The sequence below is a fragment of the Aulonocara stuartgranti genome (assembly GCF_965226115.1).
Source record: "Aulonocara stuartgranti genome assembly, chromosome: 13".
In the NCBI taxonomy this organism is placed as follows: domain Eukaryota; kingdom Metazoa; phylum Chordata; class Actinopteri; order Cichliformes; family Cichlidae; genus Aulonocara; species Aulonocara stuartgranti.
This window is the reverse complement of record NC_138949.1, coordinates 6685214-6710955: the sequence shown is the minus strand read 5'-3', so window position 1 is coordinate 6710955 and position 25742 is coordinate 6685214. Positions and strand designations below refer to the sequence as shown.

At 41.7% G+C, this 25742-nt stretch overlaps 1 protein-coding gene and 1 long non-coding RNA gene across 7 annotated transcripts in view; one reads left to right on the top strand and one right to left on the bottom strand.

Annotated features, from left to right (window-relative positions):
• smap1 (small ArfGAP 1) overlaps positions 1-25742 on the top strand; it is a 169952-nt gene that overhangs the window by 87340 nt on the left and 56870 nt on the right. For all 4 annotated transcript variants that reach the window (XM_082557643.1, XM_082557642.1, XM_082557644.1 and 1 more), the window contains one exon: positions 14142-14202. In XM_082557643.1, coding sequence (XP_082413769.1) covers positions 14142-14202 — 61 coding nt within the window. The remainder of the gene's footprint in view (positions 1-14141; positions 14203-25742) is intronic.
• LOC309720591 overlaps positions 6969-25742 on the bottom strand; it is a 38684-nt gene continuing 19910 nt past the window's right edge. For all 3 annotated transcript variants that reach the window (XR_014280536.1, XR_014280537.1, XR_014280538.1), the window contains 3 exons: positions 8427-8623; positions 7406-8337; positions 6969-7324 (listed from right to left, as the gene is read on the bottom strand). This is a non-coding gene — a long non-coding RNA (uncharacterized lncRNA). The remainder of the gene's footprint in view (positions 7325-7405; positions 8338-8426; positions 8624-25742) is intronic.

The window sequence follows — 25742 nt, the reverse complement described above, 5'->3', positions numbered from 1 at the left end:
CACGGCGCGACATCACTGCTGAGGTGGGACGCAGTAAGACAGTCATTTGGAATATTTTAAACGATTCTGAGGGTTATGGAACAAAAAGTCAAGTGGAAGACCCAAAAGAATTTCACCAATTGGCTGTCCATCAAGACACTGGACGATCCTCGACCCAAATTGAGGCCGTTACTGGTGCCAACTGCAGCCCCACAACCATCAGACGGCATCTGACACTCAAGGGCTTCAAAAACAAAAACGTCTTCAAAGGCCTCGTCTCCTTGAACGCCACAGAACTGACTGTTTGGACTTTAAGCACCAAACATGGGGCATTGAAAGGTGGAAGAAAGTTTTCTTCTCTGATGAGAAAAAACTTAACCTTAATGGTCCTGATGGTTCCCAACGTTACTGGCATGACAAGCAGATCCCACCTGAGATGTTCTCTACGCGCCACAGTGGAGGGGGCGCCATAATGATTTGGGGTGCTTTTTCCTTCGGTGGAACAATGGAGCGTCGTTAAACAGCTGCAGGCTATGTCCAGATGTTGCAGAGAGTGTCCATTATGACTGAGGGTCCTCGTCTGTGTGGCAACAACTGGGTTTTTCAACAGGACAGCGCTACAGTACACAATGCTCACAGGACAAAGGACCTCTTCCAGGAGAATAACAGCACTCTTTTGTTGTGTGGCTTCATGGCTGTTTAACATCGCTCAGCTTGATCGAAAGTTGCAACAAAGCCGCTAAACTGGACCTTGCGCTGACATGTTGTGTCTGTTTTTACTCAGCAACTTCTTGTTAAAGGGAGGTAGATTAGACTGAGCAGGCAGTGCTTCACTGTCACTTGGCTTGTCTGTTGAGTACATCAGGGAGGAACTTACAGCAGGCTGTGCCCCAGCGCAGACGTTCCGTGTGACAGCCGTCAGATGGTGGCTTTGACTGGTGTGTATTTGACAGGTGATCTGATTTGACAGCAGCCATAAGAGAGTTTAGTTTGCTTGGTGCATTTCATTCAAACTGCCATCGCCATCAAGTAAAGACTCTATTCACCTGTTTGGGGGGCTGGTTATCGATTGGCGTCTCCCTTCCAATTCCACATTCTCTCTTCAAACGCAGCTGACCCTGACAGCCAGTCACAGTCTGTCGCTGGCCGTCTGTCAGCTGCATCACTTTGTGTCACCTCAGATAACTAATTACAAGGGATACTCGTTTCTCCATAACCAGATTGTGGGCAGGAATGCTCTGCGTGACTGTCAAGCGTTAGGCCACAAATTTTGGCAGCATGTCTTTCCAAATCCTTCCGAATATACAGAAGAAAATTTAAGCTTTTCACCCACAGTGATATTTAGGATTTCCTTATTTATTTCTTCTCTGTTTCACAGCTGCTGTGTGGGATGTAGCATTGAAAGGCTATGTAGTCTCAATTTTGTCACACTCTGCATGCTCTGAAATCAAATGGACAGGCATACAGTAACACGCTCACTTGTTGCTGTCTTCTTGCAAAGGCCCGTGATGGACTTAAGAGAATTTAAGACTAAAGTTCGATCTGTTTTTCTGTGTAAATTTGATAATATACAGCTTTGATGACAAATATTTTAGATCATATTAGATCTTGACTGAATCTACAACATACTGATGCTGTTAAGCCCGGGGTCAGCAACCTTTAAGACCCAAAGAGCCATTTGGACCCGGTTTGCACGGAAAAGAAAACACTGGGAGCCGCAAATCCTTTTTGACATCTAAAATGAAGATAACACTACACACATTGTTTTTTACCTTTATGCTTTGTATAAACAACTATAGTGTGTTGCTTATGAAATCCATGAAAGGCTACAAAGTAAATGCAATTTTATTTATTTAATGAACACATTTTGAACTCTTAAAAAATTATAACAAAAAATAAAAACATCCAGTTGAAGGTCTCTCTTAAATGAATTAAAAAGCTGAACTTAAATTATCCATGTCGCAAACAAAAACTGATCCTTATATCGCCTTTGGGCTTTCGGAGCATGTAGAGCCTTGACCTGAATTTTAAAAATAATCGGAAAAAAGTGAATAATAAATATTTGCAAAATATCTGCATAAATATTTATTTTACCTGGTTAATGTGTATGGCGGGGCGTGGCCTGCAGTGCCGCTGCAGGAGAGGTGGTCGCACCTGAGCGTCATCTGCAATCAGGCTTTGCCGCCTTAAAGTCTGCGCTCTCTCTGCTGTTGTGTTATGTGTCGGGCTGTGTGCTGGAAAGCTAAAGCCAGCTGCATGTGTACAGCAACCGTGTGTGAAAAGTGGTTAATAAAGAGAAGCTGTAAAGCATGTTCATGCAAACGTTGTCGGGTCTGCCGTGGTATGTTTACAATGGGACTCCTGCTCCTAACCTCTGCACACAGCTTCTGTAGACCGGGGCTGTACGAAGTCACTTTCATCTTTACGCAGGACTGTAAGCTGCCGTCTGTGAGGTGTGAGCGGGTTTTTTTTATATTTGTATTTTATCATTATCTCTTTTATTGAGAAAGCAATTGAACATAACAGTGGTATGGCTTTTTACACTCTTTGCTTTCACATTTTTTAGATTATAATTGAAAAGAAAAAAGAGAAAAAAAGAGAAAAAAGATGAGAGAAAAGAATAAAAAGACTTGCGTTAGGAGGTAGCAAGGCAGGTAAGTTCACATAATACTCAGGGCTTTAACGTAAAAAAAAAAAGCATGGTTCATAAAAAAATCACACCTCACAGGCTTAACATGTCCATTTAGACCATATTCTGCAAAAGGTATTCCTCTGAAGTTTAAGAGAAAATGACAATTGTTCCATCGTATAGATCTCTTGTACAGAATGTATCCAATCTTCCATCGTTGGTGGTTCAGGCTTAAGCCCTCTCCTCGTAAGGGGCTTCTTACTTGCAGCCAGTAGGATATACAAGAGTCTTCTATCATTGGAATTCAGTTTATCCACTGGTACATTACACAAAAATATGGTCTCAAAGGTTAAAGGAAAAACAAATGAAAAAACATTTTGTAGATGTTCATGGATTAGAGACCAATACTGGCGAATAACTTTGCAATCCCAAAAGATATAGAAACCATCTCCCCCACATCTCCAACATTTGTCACCAGTTCCCCAATATGTTTGTTGAGCAGGTGTGATGAAAAATTTCCTGATGCTTTCTTCAGCAAAATTCACGCCAAACATTAGACTCAGTGGTAGCCCACTGTATCTTGCATGCGTGGCCCCAACACTCCTCTATAATTGACAAATTACCTTCTTTTTCCCACATTGCTTTAATATACATAGTGCGGTTAATACGAAAAAATAATACTCTTTGACAACTAGAGGGTTCATCGTTAGCAATCCTAAAAGCACACAAAACAAGCATTTTATCAACACAAGAAAAATCCTGAGAACCTTCCAGTTGCATTTTCAAACTAAATTGAATAAGCTTTTAATTAAGTATGGTACACTTTGTTAAAAAAATGCTGAATCCCAGTTGCCTCACCATTTGCTGTTGCAGAGCAAAATTTGACATAAGGGTCTTCTTTATATTAAGTTCTTTGAATGAATAAATAAATAAATAAATAAATAAACCAATTAACAAATTTGCAAAAGTGATGAGAATTTAATTAATGGTGGCCTTGAGAGGTCAAACTGCAATTTAAGAAAATGCCACATGAGAAGAAAGAAAAGCTCTGCAAAAGCACACGAAACACAACAGAAGGTGAATAAAAAGTATTGGAAATTATAAAAATCTGCACCAAAAACACAATAGACTGAATGTTTTGGGTCCAAAACAGCTGCGAAAGTGACAAGCTAGCAATAAACGGCTAATAGCAAACATGTAGCTACAGTACTGTGTGACTGGTGCAATTAAAACATACATTACCTGCATCTTTTTCTGTCACAACACCAATGGATCGTTTCAGTGAATCCTTCTCATGTTGTAGTTTCTGTCACATTAACGTTGCCCCAGAAACACTCCTGCTGTGCTTTATTTCTGTTTTGTTAGCTTTTGCAGGTGTTTTCTTAAGTTGCAGTGCCCTTGACCTCTCAGGGCCACCGTAGATTTTGGTTTTTGGTTTGAATTGTTTTTTCTTTTTTCAATCCATTATTTACAGTGTTTTCTCTGTTTACTCTGTCACCATTTGCTGCCTCCCACCTCCCCAATCCCCTTTTTATTCTTTTATATTGATTTAAGATTTATCTCATAAGATAAACTGGGAGGATTTTTTAATAGAAATTTTCAACATTTCTAACTGTACAGAAATTTATCATGCAGTTATTGGCCACTAACTTAAGTGAATCTTACTAATATGTATTCCTCAACCTTAGTTTCATTATTGCTTTTCCTTAAAAATTCCCTAGAATGGTCCTTTACTGTTTCCCAATATGAATGCATTGCACAGTCCAACCTCTGGCTGCTGTACAGAGATGCTCCTTCCTTCTGCAGTTCATGCGCTGCTGTTCACACTTTGCTGCAGTCCCAACACACATCAATTTACAGCCAATGCATTCCTGATTAGGCATGGACACGGTAATTGTTTTCATTGCCTTGGATTGGAACAACATAGAATCGAATGTGCTCCATCGATCTTTTGTTGGGGGGCCAATTGGGTTTGTTACCAGTGTTGTAGATCTCTCTTGGCCCATGCATTACCCTTTTAGACTCTCTCTCTCTCACCACTTCTTTTTCTCCGATGTTCCACTGTCTGTCTCCACACCCCTTCACTCTTGTGTCTTCCCTGAACATTAATCCCCATCTTTCTCTTCCTTGCTGTCGTTCTTTCATTAGCCGCTTTCCTTGTCTTCTTCTCCTACCTGCACTACTTTCCAATTCTGCTCAACTTATCAGGTTTAAAGCTAAATTAGCACGATTACATATCAGTAACCAATATCACCAAGGTAGTATATCCCTGATAAACTTCTAAAATATGACAGGCTGATTGAATAGAGGCCATGAAAGAGCTTAAGGAATGATGATGCGAGAAACATTATGCCAAAAATGATGCTGTGCATCTTGTGGACATGGCCACCATCACGGCCAATAGAACTTGTGTTAAAATTCGTCTTCTCTGTTCTGGGGTTTTATATGTCAGGACATAACAAATATCTAGTTTTTTACAAGCTCTTAAAATAAAGCGAATAAAACCTGAAATGAACAACATATAACATGTTACACTGTTGGTATTGATTTAACAAAAACTAAGCCAGAATGCAGAAACAAGCATGAAAATCTAATAACAGCCCATAATTATATAGCTTAGATAGAACTTGACTGCATGCTGAGGTGGCAGTTCAGCCATTTGATTCATGTCACAGCAGCTCATGAGTGAATGAACATGGTGTAATACAAGTACTTTAAGAAGTACATTTTTCCAAACACTTACATTTACTTAGATTTACTTGAGTAGGGTTAGGGGTTGCCACTTTAGCATGCAGTCAAGTTCTATACTCTTGCTAAGGACCTACTAATTTTATTCAGGTGTTGCAACAGGGACACATGGAAAGGTTTCAGGATACCGGGCCTCGAGGACTGGAGTTTGAGACCCCTGGCTTAGACTTTCCAACGCCTTGATTCTTTTTTTTCTTTTGTTGTAGAATTGCTGCTGTGGGAGATAATCGTAACTGGCCTGGTTCTTACACAGTGCTTTTCTATTCTACTCGACTACTCAAAGTGCTTTATACAGCATCCCTCATTCACCCATTGACGCCTATTGATACCAGCCTTTCTTCTACGTCCAATTGCTGTCTATCTAACATTCGTGCGCATCAGAGAGCAACTTGGGGTTCAGTATGTTGCCCAAGGGCACTTTGGCATACACACTGGAGCAGCCAGGGGATTGGACCAAGAGCCTTTCAGATAGTGTATAACCTGTATTTCCTGAGCCTTGGTGCCAAGAATCTTTCTTTGTATTCCAGAATGTTGATTCTTTAGTGGGAGAAACATTTTTGTCTCTCATTCAAGTCACTCCCTCAGTCTCCATATTGGAATTTCTTTACTTGGATGACCGACATACCATTGTACTGTATCACCCCAATCATGCCTGGGATCTTTGTCCTGTTTACAATGACCCAACTGTTAGAGTGAATTGTTAAATGTTGTCATTTTTATGCTTGCCAACTCTGATGAAAGAAATTCCACTGTCCTTCCCCCCCAAATTCTCGAGGTTCTGGATGGGGGGCTGTAATGTTTTATTGCAGATACATCCTATCTGGAAGATCTGCTTCTTTTGATGTAAGCTTCCTGCGTTTACGACCCTTTGGTCAGCAGGAGGTCTGACACACACACACACACACACACACACACACACACACACACACACACACACACACACACACACTTAAATACAGAAGTTCACACATATACATACAATGCCTTGTCTTAGAACCATGTGGGCGTGGCTTTGTTCTGAAGTGGTTTGTGTGAACTGTGTCTCAATAAAAAGGGCAGCAAGGGAGGTCGTCGTCGAGGTCATTTTCGTGGTGGACACAGGCCTCCCTTGTGCAAGTGATTGATCGATCGACTGTCTTGTTTTCTTCATGATGAATAAGTCTCTAGAATTAGCGGGGCTTGTGGAAACACAGACCCAACACCAACTTTAGCCAGGCTTTAGAAGTCGGAAAGATGGCCTCGCATGACACTAGAATACTTACTTACGCTGCCTGTCATTCTACTTTTAAGTACCCGTACAAGTCAGCCAGCAGACTGAGAGCAAAGTGCTCTATTGGGGTGATACAGTACAATAGTATGTAAGATAAGATGGGGGCTAATTATTTAAGACCTTATATATGAGGAGAATGATTTTAAATTTGATTCTGGATTTCACAGGGAGCCAATGAAGAGAAGCCAATATCGGGGAAATATGTAATTTCTTTCTAGTATCTGTCAGTACACTCTAGAGCATTTAGGATGAATTGAAGGCTTTTAAAGGAAATTTTTAGGACATTATTTGAAAGGTAACATCCTCTAGTTTCTGAATATTTAACATCTGTCTAAACCAAAACCCAACAGCTAACAAAAACTGACTCTGCTGCCACAGATACCAAGTAATTCTGTAGGAAAATGCGTTCTGACAGTTGTTTCTGTTACGGCCGAGAGGGCCAGGCTGTGGGTGTGGACTCAAATGCAGACACAGAGGGGAGGCAAAACGGGCATGAACACAGTGCTTTATTTACAGTACCTAGTTAAATTACAAAGCAGGAAACTATGAATGCTATGAACTGTGGAAGCTATGAACTGAGAACTGTGAGGCCAAACTATGAACATGAAACTCTGAGTGCTATGACTAGGTGCAAGATTTCATAGACTGATCCTGGGAATGGAAAAAGGGGCAGCGGCTTGGGTGGAGGTACACAGTCACTATAATGAGAAGAGACAGGCAGTCAGTAGCGGTCTAGTGAATCGTAGCCAAAGGATTAGACTGTGGTGTTTTGGGCTTACGCGTTGCAGGTGAAAGTGTCATGTGAGGAGGGGGTGTCCAAGGGGGTCCGGGTGAGGAGTGTCCAGAGAGGGTCCAGAATATACTTGGAGCAAGGGACCTGGCAGGGAGGCAGGCAGGTGGAGTCTTATGATGATAAGGAAGCAACCAGATGACAGAACCAGTGTCCAGGCGGAGATGAGTGTAGTTCAGCTTGTGAAGCGTGACGGCCAGGTGGGTCCTATGACAAAGAAAACACGGTGAGGAGAAATGCAATTGTTAAGAGGCTCTCACAAGGGCTTGGCGGCGTAGCACTAACGTGAGTTAGCAGTAGATCTGGCAGAGGTCTGTTGTGAGCGCTGGTCTTATATGCTGGTGACTTGATTGGAATCAGGTGTGAAAGCTGATTGGAGTCTCTGCCTGAAGGTGGAGCCCAGCAGAGTGGAAAAACCCCGCACTCACCTGGACCAGGACAGTTTCTCTCCAATTAAGTTCAGTGATTGTAAGATACATTCCTAAAACATATCTCAATATAATACATATTGAGCTGCACCACAAACCTTATTCTCTTAAGTTGGGATTAATTCCTTTCTTTTGCTGATTCACTGCTTCACTTTGTGAAACACAACATTTAGCAACTGATCCTGCCAGCAGGAATGTACATTACATCAGCCCGTGCATATATGCAGGCTAGTAAGTCATTAAAGCATCAAACACTTCATGTTGTCACGGTCTCGCTGGCAGACCGTGGGGATGTGGGGAAAGGAGGACCCAAAATGCAGGACTCTACAGTGCAACAGTGTTTATTTACAGTGGTGACAATCCGAACAACAATAAATCCCCCCGTGCGATCCCAACTCCCGTTCCGTGTCTTCTCCTTTATCCCGTGCTCCGTGCTCTGTCTCCGTTCCCTGTGTACTCTCCGTGTGCTGCCTCCTGGTCGCCACAATTCCTCCTGAGGAAACACGCATACCAAAGGCAGCCGTGAGTACAAAACCTAACAGTAGACTTGCACTAACCTTGCACAATACACTTAAGACTGACGGGAAGTCACTCAACGATCCAGCGTCGAGGAGCTCTCAGCCACACTGTTTTGAAGCTCCTCTGACGAGGCTTGATCGGCGCCAGGTGTGTGTGGATTCCTGGGTGGGACCGGTCAGCTGGCAGGGCCACACCCACCAGGCCTAAAAGTGCCTGCCACGACCGCACCCTCACATACACAAGCACACACCCCTAAACACCTGACAGTACACCAACACGGAAAAAACAGGACAGCAGACACAACCATAATAACAACAACCACAATAATGATAATAATAATAATAATAATAATAACTACAATAGTAGTCCACACTGCTCACGGACCCCGAATCCCTGGAACTGGGTCCGTGACACATGTAGTGTCGTAGCAGTCAAAATTGCCTCAGGATCCATAGATGAAATCATACTCTGTTAAGATATTCATTGTGTGTACTCATGTTGTACAGTGTTTAACTGCATTATGGTTACTGTGGTTTAACAGAGACAGTATTTTAGTTGCCACCACAAGGAGGCACTGTTTCATTGTAAGAGCACGGATGCTGCGTCATCACGCCCCTAAGAAAAAAAAAGTATACCACAACGAAAATGGCACCCATGAGAAAAGTTTTGCCGCGTGTTAATGAGGAATAAAGTTCCCAAAATATTAAGGACATTTTTGCCTCCGTCGTCATTTTCCTTCGAGTTGATCGCTGTCGATGCTGCAATACTCAACAGGTTATGGGCCCAGTGGCCGACTCGAAGAAGAGTTTTTTCTCATGAAGATCCGGAGCCAAAACGGATAACGGGCTAACGACTAAAGAGCAACATGGATCAACGCGGAGCAAGCAGGCTCCCTCGACTCATGTTTGACGGAGATGAGACCAGGTATGAACTTTGGGAAACTAAGGTGCTTGGATATTTGCACTTGTTGGGATTAAAAGACACCGTTCTGAAGGAACCGAACGGCGCGGCTGAAGTAGCAGCAGACGGTAAGAAGAACGCCGACGCTTACGCCGAGTTAATCCAATTCTTGGACGATAAAAGCCTCTCACTGATTATGAGAGATGCCCCTGATAATGGGAGAAGAGCATTAGAAATACTAAGGGACTACTACGCGGGAAAGGGGAAGCCCCAAATCATCAACCTGTACACCACGCTATCGTCGCTTCAGAAAAAGAGGGAAGAGACTGTCACAGACTATGTCATCAGAGCAGAGGCCGCCATTACAGCACTGCGCAATGCGGGTGAGACTTTAGGTGATGGATTGTTAATTGCTATGGTTTTAAAGGGACTACCTGAAAATTTTAAGCCATTTGCAATACACGTTACCCACGATAAAGACGATATGACATTTGCTGAGTTCAAAACAAAGCTACGAAGTTTCGAAGACACTGAAAAGTCGAGTGCATCAGAGTATAGCGACAACGTAATGAAAACAGGAGGAAGAACCGGCCGTGAGCACACGAGATCCAGCGCACAATACAGAAACAAGAACGATGAGGACATTGTGTGTTTCAAGTGCGGACTAAAAGGCCACCGAGCAAAAGCGTGCAGACGGAGGACGTGGTGCAGTCATTGCAAAAACAGCACACACAGTGACACCACATGTAGACATAAAGCCAAACAAGATGGCGCGCGGAAGGTCGCAGAGGAAAGCGGCAACGGACCCAAACCAGAAACGTCGGATTATGCCTTCAGGATTAAGGGCGTAGACATCAAAGTCCAGCAGTCAGCGTACAGCATTGAGGAGAAAGGCCTGTTGGTGGACACTGGGGCTACCTCACACATCATTAACAGCATCGCCAAGTTCAAGAGCTTCGACGACGCGTTCAGACCGGAGTCACACAGCGTAGAACTGGCAGACGGTACCCAGTGCAGAGGCGTCGCCCAACAGAGGGGGGACGCAGAGGTGTTCCTGATTGACAATACAGGCCAGCGACGCAAAGCAACGCTGAAAGATGCGCTGTTTATTCCATCATACCCCCAGAACATATTCTCTGTAAAGTCAGCCACTGCATTAGGAGCAACAGTCACCTTTAAACAAGGGCAGGACACGTTGACCCACAAAGACGGTACTAACTTTAACATTCATGTGTATGGCAAGTTGTACTATTTGCAGACTGAAGTTGAGGGTAATGATAAGTGTAACACCTGTCATGACATACAGGCATGGCATGAGATATTAGGTCATTGCAACTATGAAGATGTAGTAAGATTGCAAGGTGTGGTTAACGGTATGCAGATTAAGGGGAGAACCGATAGACCTGAAAAGGAATGTGAAGTGTGTATCCAGGGAAAGTTTGCACAAACCCGAAACAGAGATCCTGATACAAGAGCAAAGGCTCCTTTACAAATGGTACACACAGATTTAGCAGGTCCGATAGCCACTGAATCTATTGATGGGTACAAATATGTGCAGTCATTCACTGATGATTATTCAAACTCAGTGTTTGTATATTTCCTGAAGACGAAAACTGATACAGTGCAGGCAACAGAGAAATTTCTAGCGGATGTTGCACCATATGGCAACGTAAAATGCATTAGATCAGACAATGGGACAGAGTTCACATGCAGAGATTTCCAAACCCTGTTAAGGAAAAATGGCATTAAGCATGAGACATCAGCCCCGTACTCACCCCATCAGAACGGTACCGCCGAGAGGGGGTGGCGTACTCTTTTCGAGATGGGCAAGTGCATGCTAATTGAGAGTCAGCTACCGAAATGCCTATGGAACTATGCCATTCAAAGTGCTGCTGTAACACGGAACAGATGCTTTAATAAGCGAACAGGGAAAACACCCTACCAAATGCTGACAGGTAAAAAGCCAGACTTGTCAAAAATGCAGAAATTTGGGTCTGTGTGCTATGCATACAAACAGGACAAGGGGAAACTTGATTCAAAATGTGACCAAGGTTTCTTTGTAGGTTATGATAAGAACAGTCCTGCCTACTTAGTTTACCACCCTGAAACTGAGAAAGTTCAGAAACATAGACTTGTTAAGTTTGTGAGCAAAGTAAATGTAGAAAGACAAACACAGACAGATGAGGGAGAACTAAATGATGACTGTAGCAGAGTAAGACAGCCTATGGCTAACAGACCTTCAGAGAAAGGTGACAAGGACAATGAGGTTCCAGAACCTATTGTGACAGACACAAGTCCACAAAGTGGTATACCTGATGAGCGTGAACGAAAAGAGACAAATGTGACAAGTGATGGATTTGTCAACAAAAGGTATCCTCTTAGGGAGAGAAGAAAACCGGGACATTTAAATGACTTTGTAGCTGCCAACAGTGGCGGCGATGAGATCCACACTACCATAGACTACTGCTACAGGGCAGTGTGTGGTGTCCCAAACACATTTAAGGAAGCCATAGAATCAGCTAACTCAAAGAACTGGATCAAAGCCATGGATGAAGAAATTCACTCGTTACGGGAAAATGACACTTTTACCCTAACCACTTTGCCAAAGGGAAAGAAAACTGTAGGGGGGAAGTGGGTTTATTCCGTTAAGAGTGACATTGAGGGAAACGACCGATACAAGGCAAGGTTCGTAGCCAAAGGTTACAGCCAACAGTTGGGGATAGATTATGGAGAGACATTCTCACCAACAGCCAACTTAACCAGCATAAGAGTTTTGTTACAGAAAGCAGCGCAGGAGAGCCTGTTACTCCATCAAATGGATGTGAAGACAGCATATTTACACGCTCCCATTGATTATGAAATCTACATTGATCAGCCAGAAGGTTATGAAGAGGGAGAAGGGCTAGTCTGTAGATTACAAAAATCCTTGTATGGGTTAAAACAATCTGGTCGTAACTGGAATAGGATCTTGCATGAATACCTAACAGCGAACAGTTTCAGGCAAAACCCAGCAGACCACTGTGTTTATACCAAAGAGACAAAAGATGGTAAGGTGATTATGATCATCTGGGTGGACGACCTGATAATTGCTGCTGGCAATGAAAAGGTAATGAAGGATGCGAAAGAAATGCTTTCAGTCAAATTTAAGATGAAAGACTTGGGCAGACTTAAGCATTTTCTGGGTATTGATTTCACTCAGTCTGATGGATGTGTAACAATGTCACAAGAAACCTATGTCAACAAGATACTGATGAGGTCTAACATGCAGAACTGTAAACCCAGAGGAACTCCCTGTGATCAGAAGTTGTGTTACACAGAAGGTGCTACTAAGATAAGAGATGTGAGGATGTATAGAGAGGCTGTAGGCAGTCTTATATACCTTGCATCAGGTACCCGTCCTGACCTGAGTTTTGTGGTAAGCAAGTTATCGCAACATTTCCATGAGCCTACAGAAGAACAGTGGGGAACTGTGAAACATGTGTTGAGATATCTCAAAGGGTCCAAAGATAAGAAGTTGTGTTTTAGAAGAAACACAGATGAAAATTTGGGTCTAGTGGCCTACAGTGATGCTGACTGGGCAGGTGATACTGCCGACAGACGCAGCACTACTGGTTACTGTGTACGTCTATGTAACAACAGTTCTTTAGTTTCATGGAAGACCAAGAAACAGCCCACTGTGGCGCTCTCTACCTGTGAAGCAGAGTATATGGCTCTGGCTTCCACAATGCAAGAGTGTATATATTTAGAACAGCTTTTGAAAGGTATAGATGACTACAGCTACACTCAAACAATAGTGTACGAGGACAACCAGGGAACAATTGCCCTGGCTAAAAACCCTGTGAGCCGACAGAGGTGCAAACATGTGGACATTAAATATCATTTTGTAAGGTCCATTGTAAATGAAGAGAAAATGTGTCTGTTATATTGCACCACTGAAGAAATGGTTGCAGATGTTATGACCAAACCTGTTTCTAAGCTAAAACTTGCTAAGTTTGCTAACGTTATGTTTGGTGCTTAAAAGAAAAAAAAAGAGAGAGAGAAAAAAAAAAAAAGGGAAGTGTGGTAGAGATTGTACAACTGTTTATCGTTTATTGTACAACTTTTCTTTGATTCCAGCAACCTGAGTACAAGAGGGGGTGTTAAGATATTCATTGTGTGTACTCATGTTGTACAGTGTTTAACTGCATTATGGTTACTGTGGTTTAACAGAGACAGTATTTTAGTTGCCACCACAAGGAGGCACTGTTTCATTGTAAGAGCACGGATGCTGCGTCATCACGCCCCTAAGAAAAAAAAGTATACCACAACGAAAATGGCACCCATGAGAAAAGTTTTGCCGCGTGTTAATGAGGAATAAAGTTCCCAAAATATTAAGGACATTTTTGCCTCCGTCGTCATTTTCCTTCGAGTTGATCGCTGTCGATGCTGCAATACTCAACATACTCTCCACTGAAATCAAATGTAATAGAATTGTTGAGGTCATGTTAGTAGGGTGAGTCAAAATGCCAACTTCTTGGTTCTGCTGTGGAAGTCACAGAATGTACTCGATGGCCCATATAATGAGGATATGATTAACTAAAAGTCATCCTGACAAACTTGCAGTAGAAAAGGTTTGCAGACTATAGCTGCATTAAAAGGAGATTACTCATCTTAGGGCCAGTTGCTCTCATTGATGATCCAATCTAGTATTTTTAATAAGGATCAATATTGGATTGTTATACAGAATCGTGAAAGGTCTAGTCTCTATGGATGTAATTACCATCTACAGTCTAGCAATGTTATAATTTTGATCAAATACCCTGCTTGAACAAATCAAATATTATATTTTATATCAATATTATATATATATTTCTCTTTTCTCTTTGTTCTCCTCAACAGGCAGAGTACAGAGGCAGTCCTAAGAACGGCACAGAGTCAGCCGTGGACCTGCTGGGTCTGGGTAAGCCATAAACAGCCTTCTTACAGCTCACAGGATAATAAACCTTAGGCTATATGCTGACTTGTCAAACTGTATTTAAATGTCTGCCTAATGCTTCTGACATGTTTGTTAAACTACTTAAGTTGGAAGATGTTATAATATTTTTTGATTGATATAGCAATGATTGGAGGTTAAGTAATGTCTGACGTTATCAGAGGGAGGTTTCATGCCGTCAGGCTTTATTTGGATCATGCAGAGAGGACTTTCATTACATTTTGATGACTTGGTATACCATCTGGCTGTTAATGCATCAGTGACTTCAGCCATGTAAGCCTACAGGTAAAACCATCGAACAGTCTACACACTGATGTACCCGATGCAGATATCAAGCATGTAAGACAAAGTAAAATGAAGCAGGTTTTACTGGATATTTTGTGATGTGAGTGGTAACCACAGGAAATGGATATCCTCGACTGAGTCATCAGCTGAATACAGGGGTTAAAATTCTCGAGCGTTCTGGTGTTTTAGATCATTATAGGACAATATATGACTATGTGTAATTATGCCTGTGGTAAATATTCTTGCTTGTCTTTTTTAACTCTCCCATAGAAAACATCTGCTCGTACATGTGTGAATGTAGCCTGGAACCACATTTCATTTGGAAAAAAAAAGATTTTTGAAAAAAGTGTATGTTGTGGTGTAAAAAAGTTTGCAGTAATTTGAAAAATGCACTGAAGCAGGGATCTTGTCTTTGTTTTCACATCATCATCGTGATCTAATGGGCTAGTTAGTCGATTGTTTCACATCAGTAGACTCATTACATTGCATATTGCTGTTAAGAAACCACACGCGTCAAAGACAAGCATCAAAGAGTAAAGCTTCTTTGAAGCTTTGAAAGTTGTGTTTGACTTGAAATCCGGCAGCCTAATTGTATCAGACTGAGGAACCAGCGAGTGATGCATTTTCTGTGGACGGTCCTTTCATGTAATGTAAATGCGAGGATTTACATTTGGCAACGATCGCATTGTGTTTCTGAAATGGGTCATGATTTCTGGGATGGCCATGATTCATTGTGCTTGTGTTACCAGTTTAGCATCTTATACAGAAAAAATAGTAATAATAATAATGGATTGCATTTATATAGTGCTTTTCGGGACCCCTCAAAGCGCTTTACAATACCACTATTCATTCACTCTCACATTCATACACTGGTGAAGGCAAGCTACAGTTGTAGCCACAGCTGCCCTGGGGCAGACTGACAATACATCGAAGAAGTGGGGACATCTTGCCCTTAGTGGTGCAGCATCCCTTCCCCTTTTACATGCAGATTCATAACCATGGAAGAGAGAGATGGCAGAAGGATCAGCAGATACAACATTACAATATTTGATGTCTGAGTCCCACATAAGTTTTGTTGCTTGGTGTCTAACTAATCTTAAAGCCCTCGCATGTCCTTCAAGATTTCTCTCATTCTTAGTCACGCAATGAAGACTCTTCAAAATCACGCCAAACACAGAGATGTCTAAAGTTTTGGACATGAACAGAAATCTCGCTGAACTCCAGAAGTGGATAAATTATTGAAAAAAAATCAATTTACTACGACACAAAGGCCACACGCGCATGATTAAACTTGTTCAAATAAGTGATGTGTTGGCTCAGCTGGGATTATATCATGAGAAAATGTATCCTACAGAAAAATAAATATTTGTCTCATCTTTCCTGCATTCTGCTTCACTTTCTCTTTCTTTTATGTAAATAGAGACATTTCCACTATCTGCTGATGCAAAAAAGATACAAATTGAAGCATAAACATTTAGCAAGAGACAGAAAACTGATTCTGAAAATCCTCTACATGTCTCTTCCATTGGTGTTTTGTTTGTTGTCTAATCACAAGCAGTTTCAATTCATGTCCAAAATATATCATTTGTCCCTGCTTTAAGCCCTGATATTGGCAAAGAACAAACACGTATCGACTCTAAAGCGCTCGGGGTCTGACCAACAATCGGTCTGACTTTAATGCCTACTGTGGGCAGCAATCTACTAACACATGTGGTGTAGTATAAAACCAACAGAGAAAATAATAAATTCACAAATGATACAAGTGTTAACAAAAAAGCCAGTTATGATTTAACAAGTAAAACAAGTAAATGTTAAAAATAGTAGATACTATATAGCTACTATATTTACACATGTTTTAAAGACCAGGGAAGTTGTGATATTCCAGTAATGTTTAGCAACTGGGACGGTTTTATATAAAGCACTCAACAACAACATGTAAAAGCCACAAAGCTATAGTTTGAATTTAGAAGGGGGGATAATCTAGACACATTTTTGGACTGTTACATTTTAGGCCATAACATTAAAAAATGTTCAAGGGCATTAAAGGCTTCACAGCCACAGAAGAATAAGGATGTGAAGTCCTGGCTGAAAAAAGTAAACTACAAGAAGAACGCTCAGGAGCTCCTAATGGAAGCAAATAACCACTTTCCAGACTAGAAGTGAACATCAGAGATGCACTGAAATGTACAAGTGGACTCACAGCGTATCCAAAAAGTATTCACAGCGCTTCAGTTGTTCCACAGACGTCTTCCAAAATGGATTAGATTTATTTTTCACAATACCCAATAGTGAAAAAGTTCAGAAGTGTTTGCATGAAATTCTTACAAATTTGTTAAAACAAAGAAAAAAATATGATGTAGCGTGTACATAAGTGTTCACGGCTTATAATATGCTGTTAGCCTGGTTAGTATAGTGGTATCAGTACCACAGTACAGTGGAAGTAATTCATTGCAAGTAAAACTTCTGTGTTGTTGGTATTTTGTGACACAGTCTTTACAGATCCTTCGCTTTGAGATCTGTCTCAGAGAAATTGTGGTTGTGTCCCTGTTTTTAGTTCAGCAACTGTCTGCTTGTGTTTCTTTGCTTTGCTTTGTGTCTCTGCTGGTGGTTTGGTGGTGACGTCCTTGGGCTCTAGACTTTAGGCAGTCATTGACTACAAAAGAGCTTCATCCGTATATTACAAAGAGTCCTTATATTTAAAATTATATTTCGGTCCATTTATGGTTTAGCCTCTGAAAATGGGGAAGTACAGTGGGGCAAAAAAGTATTTAGTCAGCCACCGATTGTGCAAGTTCCCCCACTTAAAATGATGACAGAGGTCAGTAATTTGCACCAGAGGTACACTTCAACTGTGAGAGACAGAATGTGAAAAAAAAAATCCATGAATCCACATGGTAGGATTTGTAAAGAATTTATTCATAAATCAGGGTGGAAAATAAGTATTTGGTCAATAACAAAAATACAACTCAATACTTTGTAACATAACCTTTGTTGGCAATAACAGAGGTCAAACGTTTACTATAGGTCTTTACCAGGTTTGCACACACAGTAGCTGGTATTTTGGCCCATTCCTCCATGCAGATCTTCTGGAGAGCAGTGATGTTTTGGGGCTGTCGCGGAGCAACACGGACTTTCAACTCCCGCCACAGATTTTCTATGGGGTTGAGGTCTGGAGACTGGCTAGGCCACTCCAGGACTTTCAAATGCTTCTTACGGAGCCACTCCTTTGTTGCCCGGGCGGTGTGTTTTGGATCATTGTCATGTTGGAAGACCCAGCCTCGTTTCATCTTCAAAGTTCTCACTGATGGAAGGAGGTTTTGGCTCAAAATCTCACGATACATGGCCCCATTCATTCTGTCCTTAACACGGATCAGTCGTCCTGTCCCCTTGGCAGAAAAACAGCCCCATAGCATGATGTTTCCACCCCCATGCTTCACAGTAGGTATGGTGTTCTTGGGATGCAACTCAGTATTCTTCTTCCTCCAAACACGACGAGTTGAGTTTATACCAAAAAGTTCTACTTTGGTTTCATCTGACCACATGACATTCTCCCAATCCTCTGCTGTATCATCCATGTGCTCTCTGGCAAACTTCAGACGGGCCTGGACATGCACTGGCTTCAGCAGCGGAACACGTCTGGCACTGCGGGATTTGATTCCCTGCCGTTGTAGTGTGTTACTGATGGTGACCTTTGTTACTTTGGTCCCAGCTCTCTGCAGGTCATTCACCAGGTCCCCCCGTGTGGTTCTGGGATCTTTGCTCACCGTTCTCATGATCATTTTGACCCCACGGGATGAGATCTTGCGTGGAGCCCCAGATCGAGGGAGATTATCAGTGGTCTTGTATGTCTTCCATTTTCTGATGATTGCTCCCACAGTTGATTTTTTTTTTCACACCAAGCTGCTTGCCTATTGTAGATTCACTCTTCCCAGTCTGGTGCAGGTCTACAATACTTTTCCTGGTGTCCTTCAAAAGCTCTTTGGTCTTGGCCATGGCGGAGTTTGGAGTCTGACTGTTTGAGGCTGTGGACAGGTGTCTTTTATAGAGATGATGAGTTCAAACAGGTGCCATTCATACAGGTAACGAGTGGGGGACAGAAAAGCTTCTTACAGAAGACGTTACAGGTCTGTGAGAGCCAGAGATTTTCCTTGTTTGAGGTGACCAAATACTTATTTTCCACCCTAATTTATGAATAAATTCTTTACAAATCCTACCATGTGGATTCATGGATTTTTTTTTCACATTCTGTCTCTCACAGTTGAAGTGTACCTCTGGTGCAAATTACTGACCTCTGTCATCATTTTAAGTGGGGGAACTTGCACAATCGGTGGCTGACTAAATACTTTTTTGCCCCACTGTATGTATAACAGTGGATGTAATTCCTAATGCTTTCATTAAAGCCCTTGAAACTCAGCACTCATGTCAGACTTTCAAGGGCTGATATGACTCCGCTGTGGCGGTGAAAAGGCTGGAGTGCCCACTCTGGGTGAGGGATGAGTTGCTGCCCCAAGTGGAGGAGTTTGAGTGTCTCTGGGTCTTGTTCACAAGTGAGGGGAGAGTGGACCATGAGATCGAGTGATGGATTGGGTGGTCAGAAACTCTGGGTAGTGACAGACAGAATGAGGTCACAGAGACAAGCGGTTGAAATGAGTTTATAGATGGGGTGAGGAGCTCGGTCATTTGAGAGGGGCTCGGAGTAGAGCCGCAGGTCCTCCACATCGAAAGGAGCCAGTTGAGGTGGTTCAGGCACTTGACTAGGATGCCTCCTTGATGTCTCCTAGGTATTCCTAGCATGTCCTACTGGGAGGATGCCCTAGGGCTGACCCAGGACTCAATAGAGAGATTATATCTGTCAGATGGCTTGGGAACATTTCTGTGTCCTCCCGGATGAGCTGCAGGAGGTGACTGGGGTAAGGAAAGTCTGGGTTTCTTAGCTTGGACTGTTGTCTCCGTGACCCAAAGTGTCAAAAATGGGTGGATGGATGAATGGATGTGGGGATAACATTTCATAAATTGTGGTATTCTCAAAAAACTGAAGTATAGTTGTCAGGTTAAGTTCAGTAGTTCACTGCATTGGGTTTTTGGACCAGTTTCTGGAGGATTACAAGATAATTTTGGGAGGTCATGAAATGATTAAGAAAAGTGAGAGTGCATCCAGGCTAATTTCTTTCATTATTTTTTTTGTGACGTCAAAGAGTTGTAAAAATGTTGTGAAAAATGGGGAAAGTTTTTAAAGTAATTTAATATTTTAAAATATTTCTATAAAAGTAGCAGTTTGAGTAATAGGATGAGGATCAGTGAAATCAGCTAGTGACCAACAGTTGAAAAGGAACAAAACCACCACATGATTGGGATCAGATCTTCAAAAAACTTTACAATATAAGGCGCCTTGAGCCTCCTTGTTGTTTTTTGGTGCACTATAAATAAAATTACATTGAATATATAAACCTAAAATATTGTTCAAAGTCTATTTTTAAAGCAAGTATGAGCTATAGCTATTATAAAAAGTCCAATATTCCCTTCTCAGAAACTCACATTTTACTTATTTAATTGAGTCCGTTTACCCACCTTTACTGCTATCTGCTTTACTGTGTTGGGTCCTGCAGTTTTTTTGATTGATACTATTTCTTGACCCAAATGCTCTATGCCAAAGCCTGTGGGTAAAACTGCCAGGCAAAATCCAGACAACTGACTTGTTTCTGCCTTTACGGATTCCACATCTATTACGGCTATATATTAGAACATGGGATTTGGTGCCCTTTAATTCACTCCAGTTGCCCCGTCCAGCTTCCACTGGGCAAATCACCCAGGAACTAATATAAAACGCCTCCAAATCTCCTGACCTATATCAGAACTTCTTATATCTGATATAATTTGCCATCAGATCATGTGCTCAAATGCACCACATTCTCTCTGGAATTTTTTACTATCAGTCTTACAAATACTCAGACTTGCAGCTTCAAGGTGGTCGAGAGGTATTGTGTATATCCAGCATGAAAGCATTTTAATGACATGTGTGCTTTGCTGACAAACACAACAGCACAATGGCCAGAAAGATTGAATGCATCGAGGATATGACATTCAAAAAAGGTCACAAGCTGGATTCAAACCTGTGACATTTTGGGTAGACAGTGTGCGTCTTGGCCCATTAACCGCCAGACTTTTTTGCTCCATGCTTGTTGACCTTAATCCTGAACAGCAACAAGGCAGAAGAAGCAGCCCGGGTCGCTTTAGGGTTTTCACCATAAATTTGTAATGTGCAATCACCCTGTGTTTCCCCGATCTCGGACCATATTATGTCGAACCGAGGTGAGGGTAAGCTGCACTGCCAGAAAGAGAGTCGGTGAAAATGGCATTGATCAGAAAATTTCCCGACGGCAGTGTGGAAACGTGAGAGTAGTCACCCTGCTATAAATAACTAATGCTGCACACCTTACAGCCATGTAGAGTGGATGAGATTTCACACATAATCAATAAGTCAAACATGTGGCTGTGTGCCTTCAGCATCCCCCCGCCTCTTGTGTTTATCCTTCCCTCTATGTCTCTGGTTACATTACTCTGCAACCTTCAAAGAACCTCCTTTGGTTTATGTGTCTGTTTTCGTCAGTTCAGTTTGATTCTGTTTGGTATATAAACTGTGTTAGAGATCAGATGAGTGTCCTTTTTCTTCTTTATTTTTATTTAGTGTGTGTTGTATACATTAAGAAAATGTTACCTAATTCATTTTATCAACTACTGTCTGAAGACATTGTAAGGCAACTTAAAATGAGGCATTCCCTGACCTTCTCAAGTGTCTAACAGCTAGTGGAGTGAAAAAAGTCATGGCATATTTTCTGCAAAACTTCAAAGGACGTGATCCTCACGCTCAAGTGCGTCTCGCCTCAGTGCCTCTTTTCTACTTCCAGCATCAAAAATGAGCAGCACTGGCGAACACTGCCTTAGAAATGGAGTCCACTAATCACTAACATCAACAAAGGACAACAAAACTCCACGTAAAAACAACGAAATAAACAAATATGGCATGAGATAAAATTTGTTAGTGAATGGCTTTAGTGGTTTTTACATATTCAGTAATATTGGAGTGTACTCTGAACTCAGCTGAAGGAGGAATGGTGAGACAGAGTAGTTCAGACAGCAGTGCCATGTGGAGCTGATACGAAGCTTTCAGTGTTTGGATGCTTTTTGCCTTGCTGGGTAGTCTTTGGCAACGTGCACAGCTTTTTGTTTTCGGTTCTGTGTGTGCATCATACGGGCAAATTAAAAACTGCTAGCAGATTATTCACCTTTGTGCTGATTGAACCCACAGGTAGCAGGATTGTGCAACAGGTGTCAAGCAAGTTAGTAATAATTATTTTGTAATATCTAATAATATCTATATGTTATACCTAAGTAAATCCATTTGGCCAAACAGGACCTTTGCCTGGAAATGGACAACAACACTTAATATCTAATGTTAGCTATTTTATCCAAACTCCTGAGGCTGGTAACTGAGCTGACCATTACTTTATCAGCTAACATGACAATTTGTCGCTGGTAGCTAAGCTACACCCAGCTGACTAACGTTGTCTTGTTTGCTAACGTTATCACTTAATCATCCAAGTGATCCTTGATATAAGTATAGTATGCATAATGCAAAATTACTAGTGCTGTCAGCGTTAATCTCGTTAAAATGAGGTTAATGCCATAACCGCATTAACGCAGCAAATCTCCGTTAGCACTGTAAGGGCACTAAACAAAGAAGTATAACTAACCTTTGCATAGTGATAGCTAACATGTTGGCAATTACCCAGCTGTAACCATCTATATCTGACATACATATCTTGTTTTGTCTTATTGTTGAGCAGCTGAATAATTTTTTGTTCATCGCTTTCATTTGTGGAAACACTTTGAAACCTATCAGCCAATTGTGTTACCACCAGATGTTTGTTTTTTTTGGGGGGGGAATTCATGAAGATGCTGCTCTTCTGGCCTTTTTACTATCACAGTACTAGGAGTGGATAGATCAGAGTGAAAGATCAGAGCACAATGTCCAGATTGGTTGGAGTTGACAGAAAGATTATTCTGACTTAGATATCTACCCTTTTCTACTGTGCTCAGCAGAAAAACCTTCTAACACTCAAAAATATATTCAGCCTTAAGGTGGATCGGTTGCACCAGCAGAAGACCACAATGGGTTCCACTCCTGTGAACCATGAAAATATATCTGAGGCTGTGATGGGCTTAGGGTAACTGGAAAAATATAGTCTGGTCTGATGAATTTCCATTTTCGCTGAGGTTGCAGATGGTAGACTCAGCGTGTGCAATCAGCAGCATGAATGCAGAGAGCCTGCCGTGCATCAACGCTCTGGTCTGGAGGTGGTCATTTAGTGGTGTGAGGAATGTTTCTTCCATCTTCCCTTAATCCCAGTCATTGTGGTTTGGCGAGATGATTGCTCTGAGTATTGTATCTTTTTATGCCTACGGTATCTTGTCTTCCATTGGCAGCATAACATGATATTGTACTGTGAATGGACCTGTGGGGTAGAGCATGACATTCAGAGCTTTGTGATCATGGAAGAGAATCTCAATGGAAAGCTTCCGACATTTAACGAAATTGATAAAAACAAAGGGCCGAGGCTGTTTGACAGATTAGTATGTAGAATTACATTACACGCCATCAGCTCAAAAGTCTGACTGGGCTGCTGGGGCAACACCACAGGACCCTGCAAGAAGGAGGGGCCAGTGAAAATCACTGTCAAACCTCGTCATGTAATGGGTGCTCATGTTCACAGCATGAAGTGGACAAGGTGTAAAAGTTCCACTGTGTATTTAATTCGTGATTCTATATACATTTTCTTAGATGAAGTTCAGCTCGACAGATATTTTCTTTGTGATTTTAAATTTAACTGACTAAAAGAGCCTTCAACACTTTTGCCTTAAAAACTTTAGGTGCATTCTGGGAAATTTGCACTTCCTGACCTTGCTGACCTGACCTCCCTGTCATGTGTGCAAAGTGCCTGCATACTTGTTGATGCTCACAGTGCAGCAGTTAGTTTTTTGGTGAGTTTGAGAGTGCAGGCATTTTACATTATGTTTAGCAAGCAAAGCAAAAGAGTACTTAAAGGAGAGAGGATAACAGGATGAAGACTGGATTTGAGATGACGATCTGATGAGTGAGGGGTTTGTTTTTGTGAAGGATTGAAACATTGATGCCACTTTAATGTTGAAAATCTGCATTCATGCTGTAATATGTGTGAGTGATAAATGTAGAAGCTGGTACTCTTGAAACAATTGCTGAGTGAGAATTTCTATAAATGAGTGTGGTTGTTATACAGTCACCCATCCAGTCAGTCTCTGAGGACCTGTGGTTAATGGGCTTCTCTCATTTGTTTGGTGCTTTGCAACATTACAAGTGTCTTTATGTTACTTTAGCGAAGCTAAATCTGTTTTATGCTTGGGGTAGCTTGGTTGAATAAGATAGTATGAGTAATATTATATAATACCATGATGGTGTTATAGCATATGCTTATGCTAGATAGATTTGTCCATTCCCCCAACCTCAGACTGCGGTTATTGTCCATGGTGCTGAAAGCAGCATGATCATCTTTTTGACAGTCGAAAAACAAAAGTAAAAATTTGTGGAACCAGGATTTATTGCAGTGGTGTGTAAGCCATGCAACCCCAAACCAACCAACTTGGGTTTTTTTCTTTTCTTTTTTTCACACAACAGTGGAATTATTAAATTCATTTTCATTTAATCCAATTTTAATTTATTTATTTTTTCACTATTCTCAGCTCTGTATGGAGTCAGTAAGATGGGAGCGCTCTAGGCTCATAGGTGTGGCTTGTTTATATTATAGTAGTAGCAGTCCAAGATGTTAAATATGTAGTTGGAAATGTGGGTCTATTTAATGACATCCCCTACTTTTGGCACAGTAGAAAATAAAATGAACGTTTAGAGCCATCTGAGGTGCTTAAGCTCACATGGATTGCTTGTGCAAGCACTGCACTGAAAATGGGTGAAAACCTTAAACTTAGACTATTGAATGCTTACTTCTCAAGAGCATTTCTAAAAAGGACAAGGATGACATGGAACATGGAAAAAAATTGAGGTGTGGCTCAAGACTTTTGCACATTACATAAATGTGACTGGGGGAAAATAGGAACCCAGAGATAGTGGTGCACTGGTTACTCTGAGTCCTTTGACTGCGCACATCCTCACTTTGCACATTGATAAATATTCTTTGGAGAAGTTGCTTCACAACACCAGCATCAGCAGGTAATAAATATTTTCTCTTCAGCCTTTGACATCAGTGGAGACATGGGAGGAGGTGGTTTCTCACTCTTCCTTTATCTTCTAACAAACACATTGCAACTGCAGTTGCTCCTACCACGTCCGTTTTCCACTCTTGGCTCTCTGTAATGACTCTTCGTAACAGCAGCTAATGGCTGTGGTCACCAGCCGGGCTCGTGCTCTCTTTTCTGGACTCCCAGAGTCACTTAAAGGGGAAGTGGGGAAAACTTAATTTCATGCCCTAGTTGGGACTTGTGTTTTGAGGAAGAAAGTGGGTTGAATTTGCATATCTCTGCCTTCATGGCTGCATTAAGATGTTGGTGAATAACTAACAATTGCAAAGAAGTAAAGTCATCTGGTCTTTTGACCAATGGGGTAAAACCATCAGAGCGTTTTGTCATAAATATGTCTCATCAGGTTATTGCATTAAAAGTAAATTCGAAGCTTAATCAAGTCAGATATTTTACCACATGTGGTGCTGACCTTAATGTGACAGCTCTCCCGTGCTGAATGAGACTGTGTGTGAGAGAGAGTGAGAGCAAAGGGGTCCCGAGTGATTATGAAACACACCCCCTGCCTAAACTATTGGTCTGTTTCCATGGTGAAGTTGAGAGTGCTCTCAAGAAGCGGCTCCATCCCATAATAAGGGATGGCGGGCGCAGTGCCTGACATGGCAGTGATGATGAGCCCTATTCTCCCTGCAGCTCATTTCCATGGCAATGGCTGAATGAAATTTTGGTAATGGAGGGGTGGGCTCAGACTGGTAGGAGGGTCACATCTTTATTTTTCTCCCTTCTGCCTCAGTGTCTGACTTGTATCTGTCACTCTCATCAGACCATAAAGCAGTTATCATAATTATGATCGATGTTATTCTTTATGCAAATTCATCTTTCTTTTTTCTTTTTTTAAAGTAAGTTGGAAGTGATTTAACAGTGAAAGCCAAAGCCAG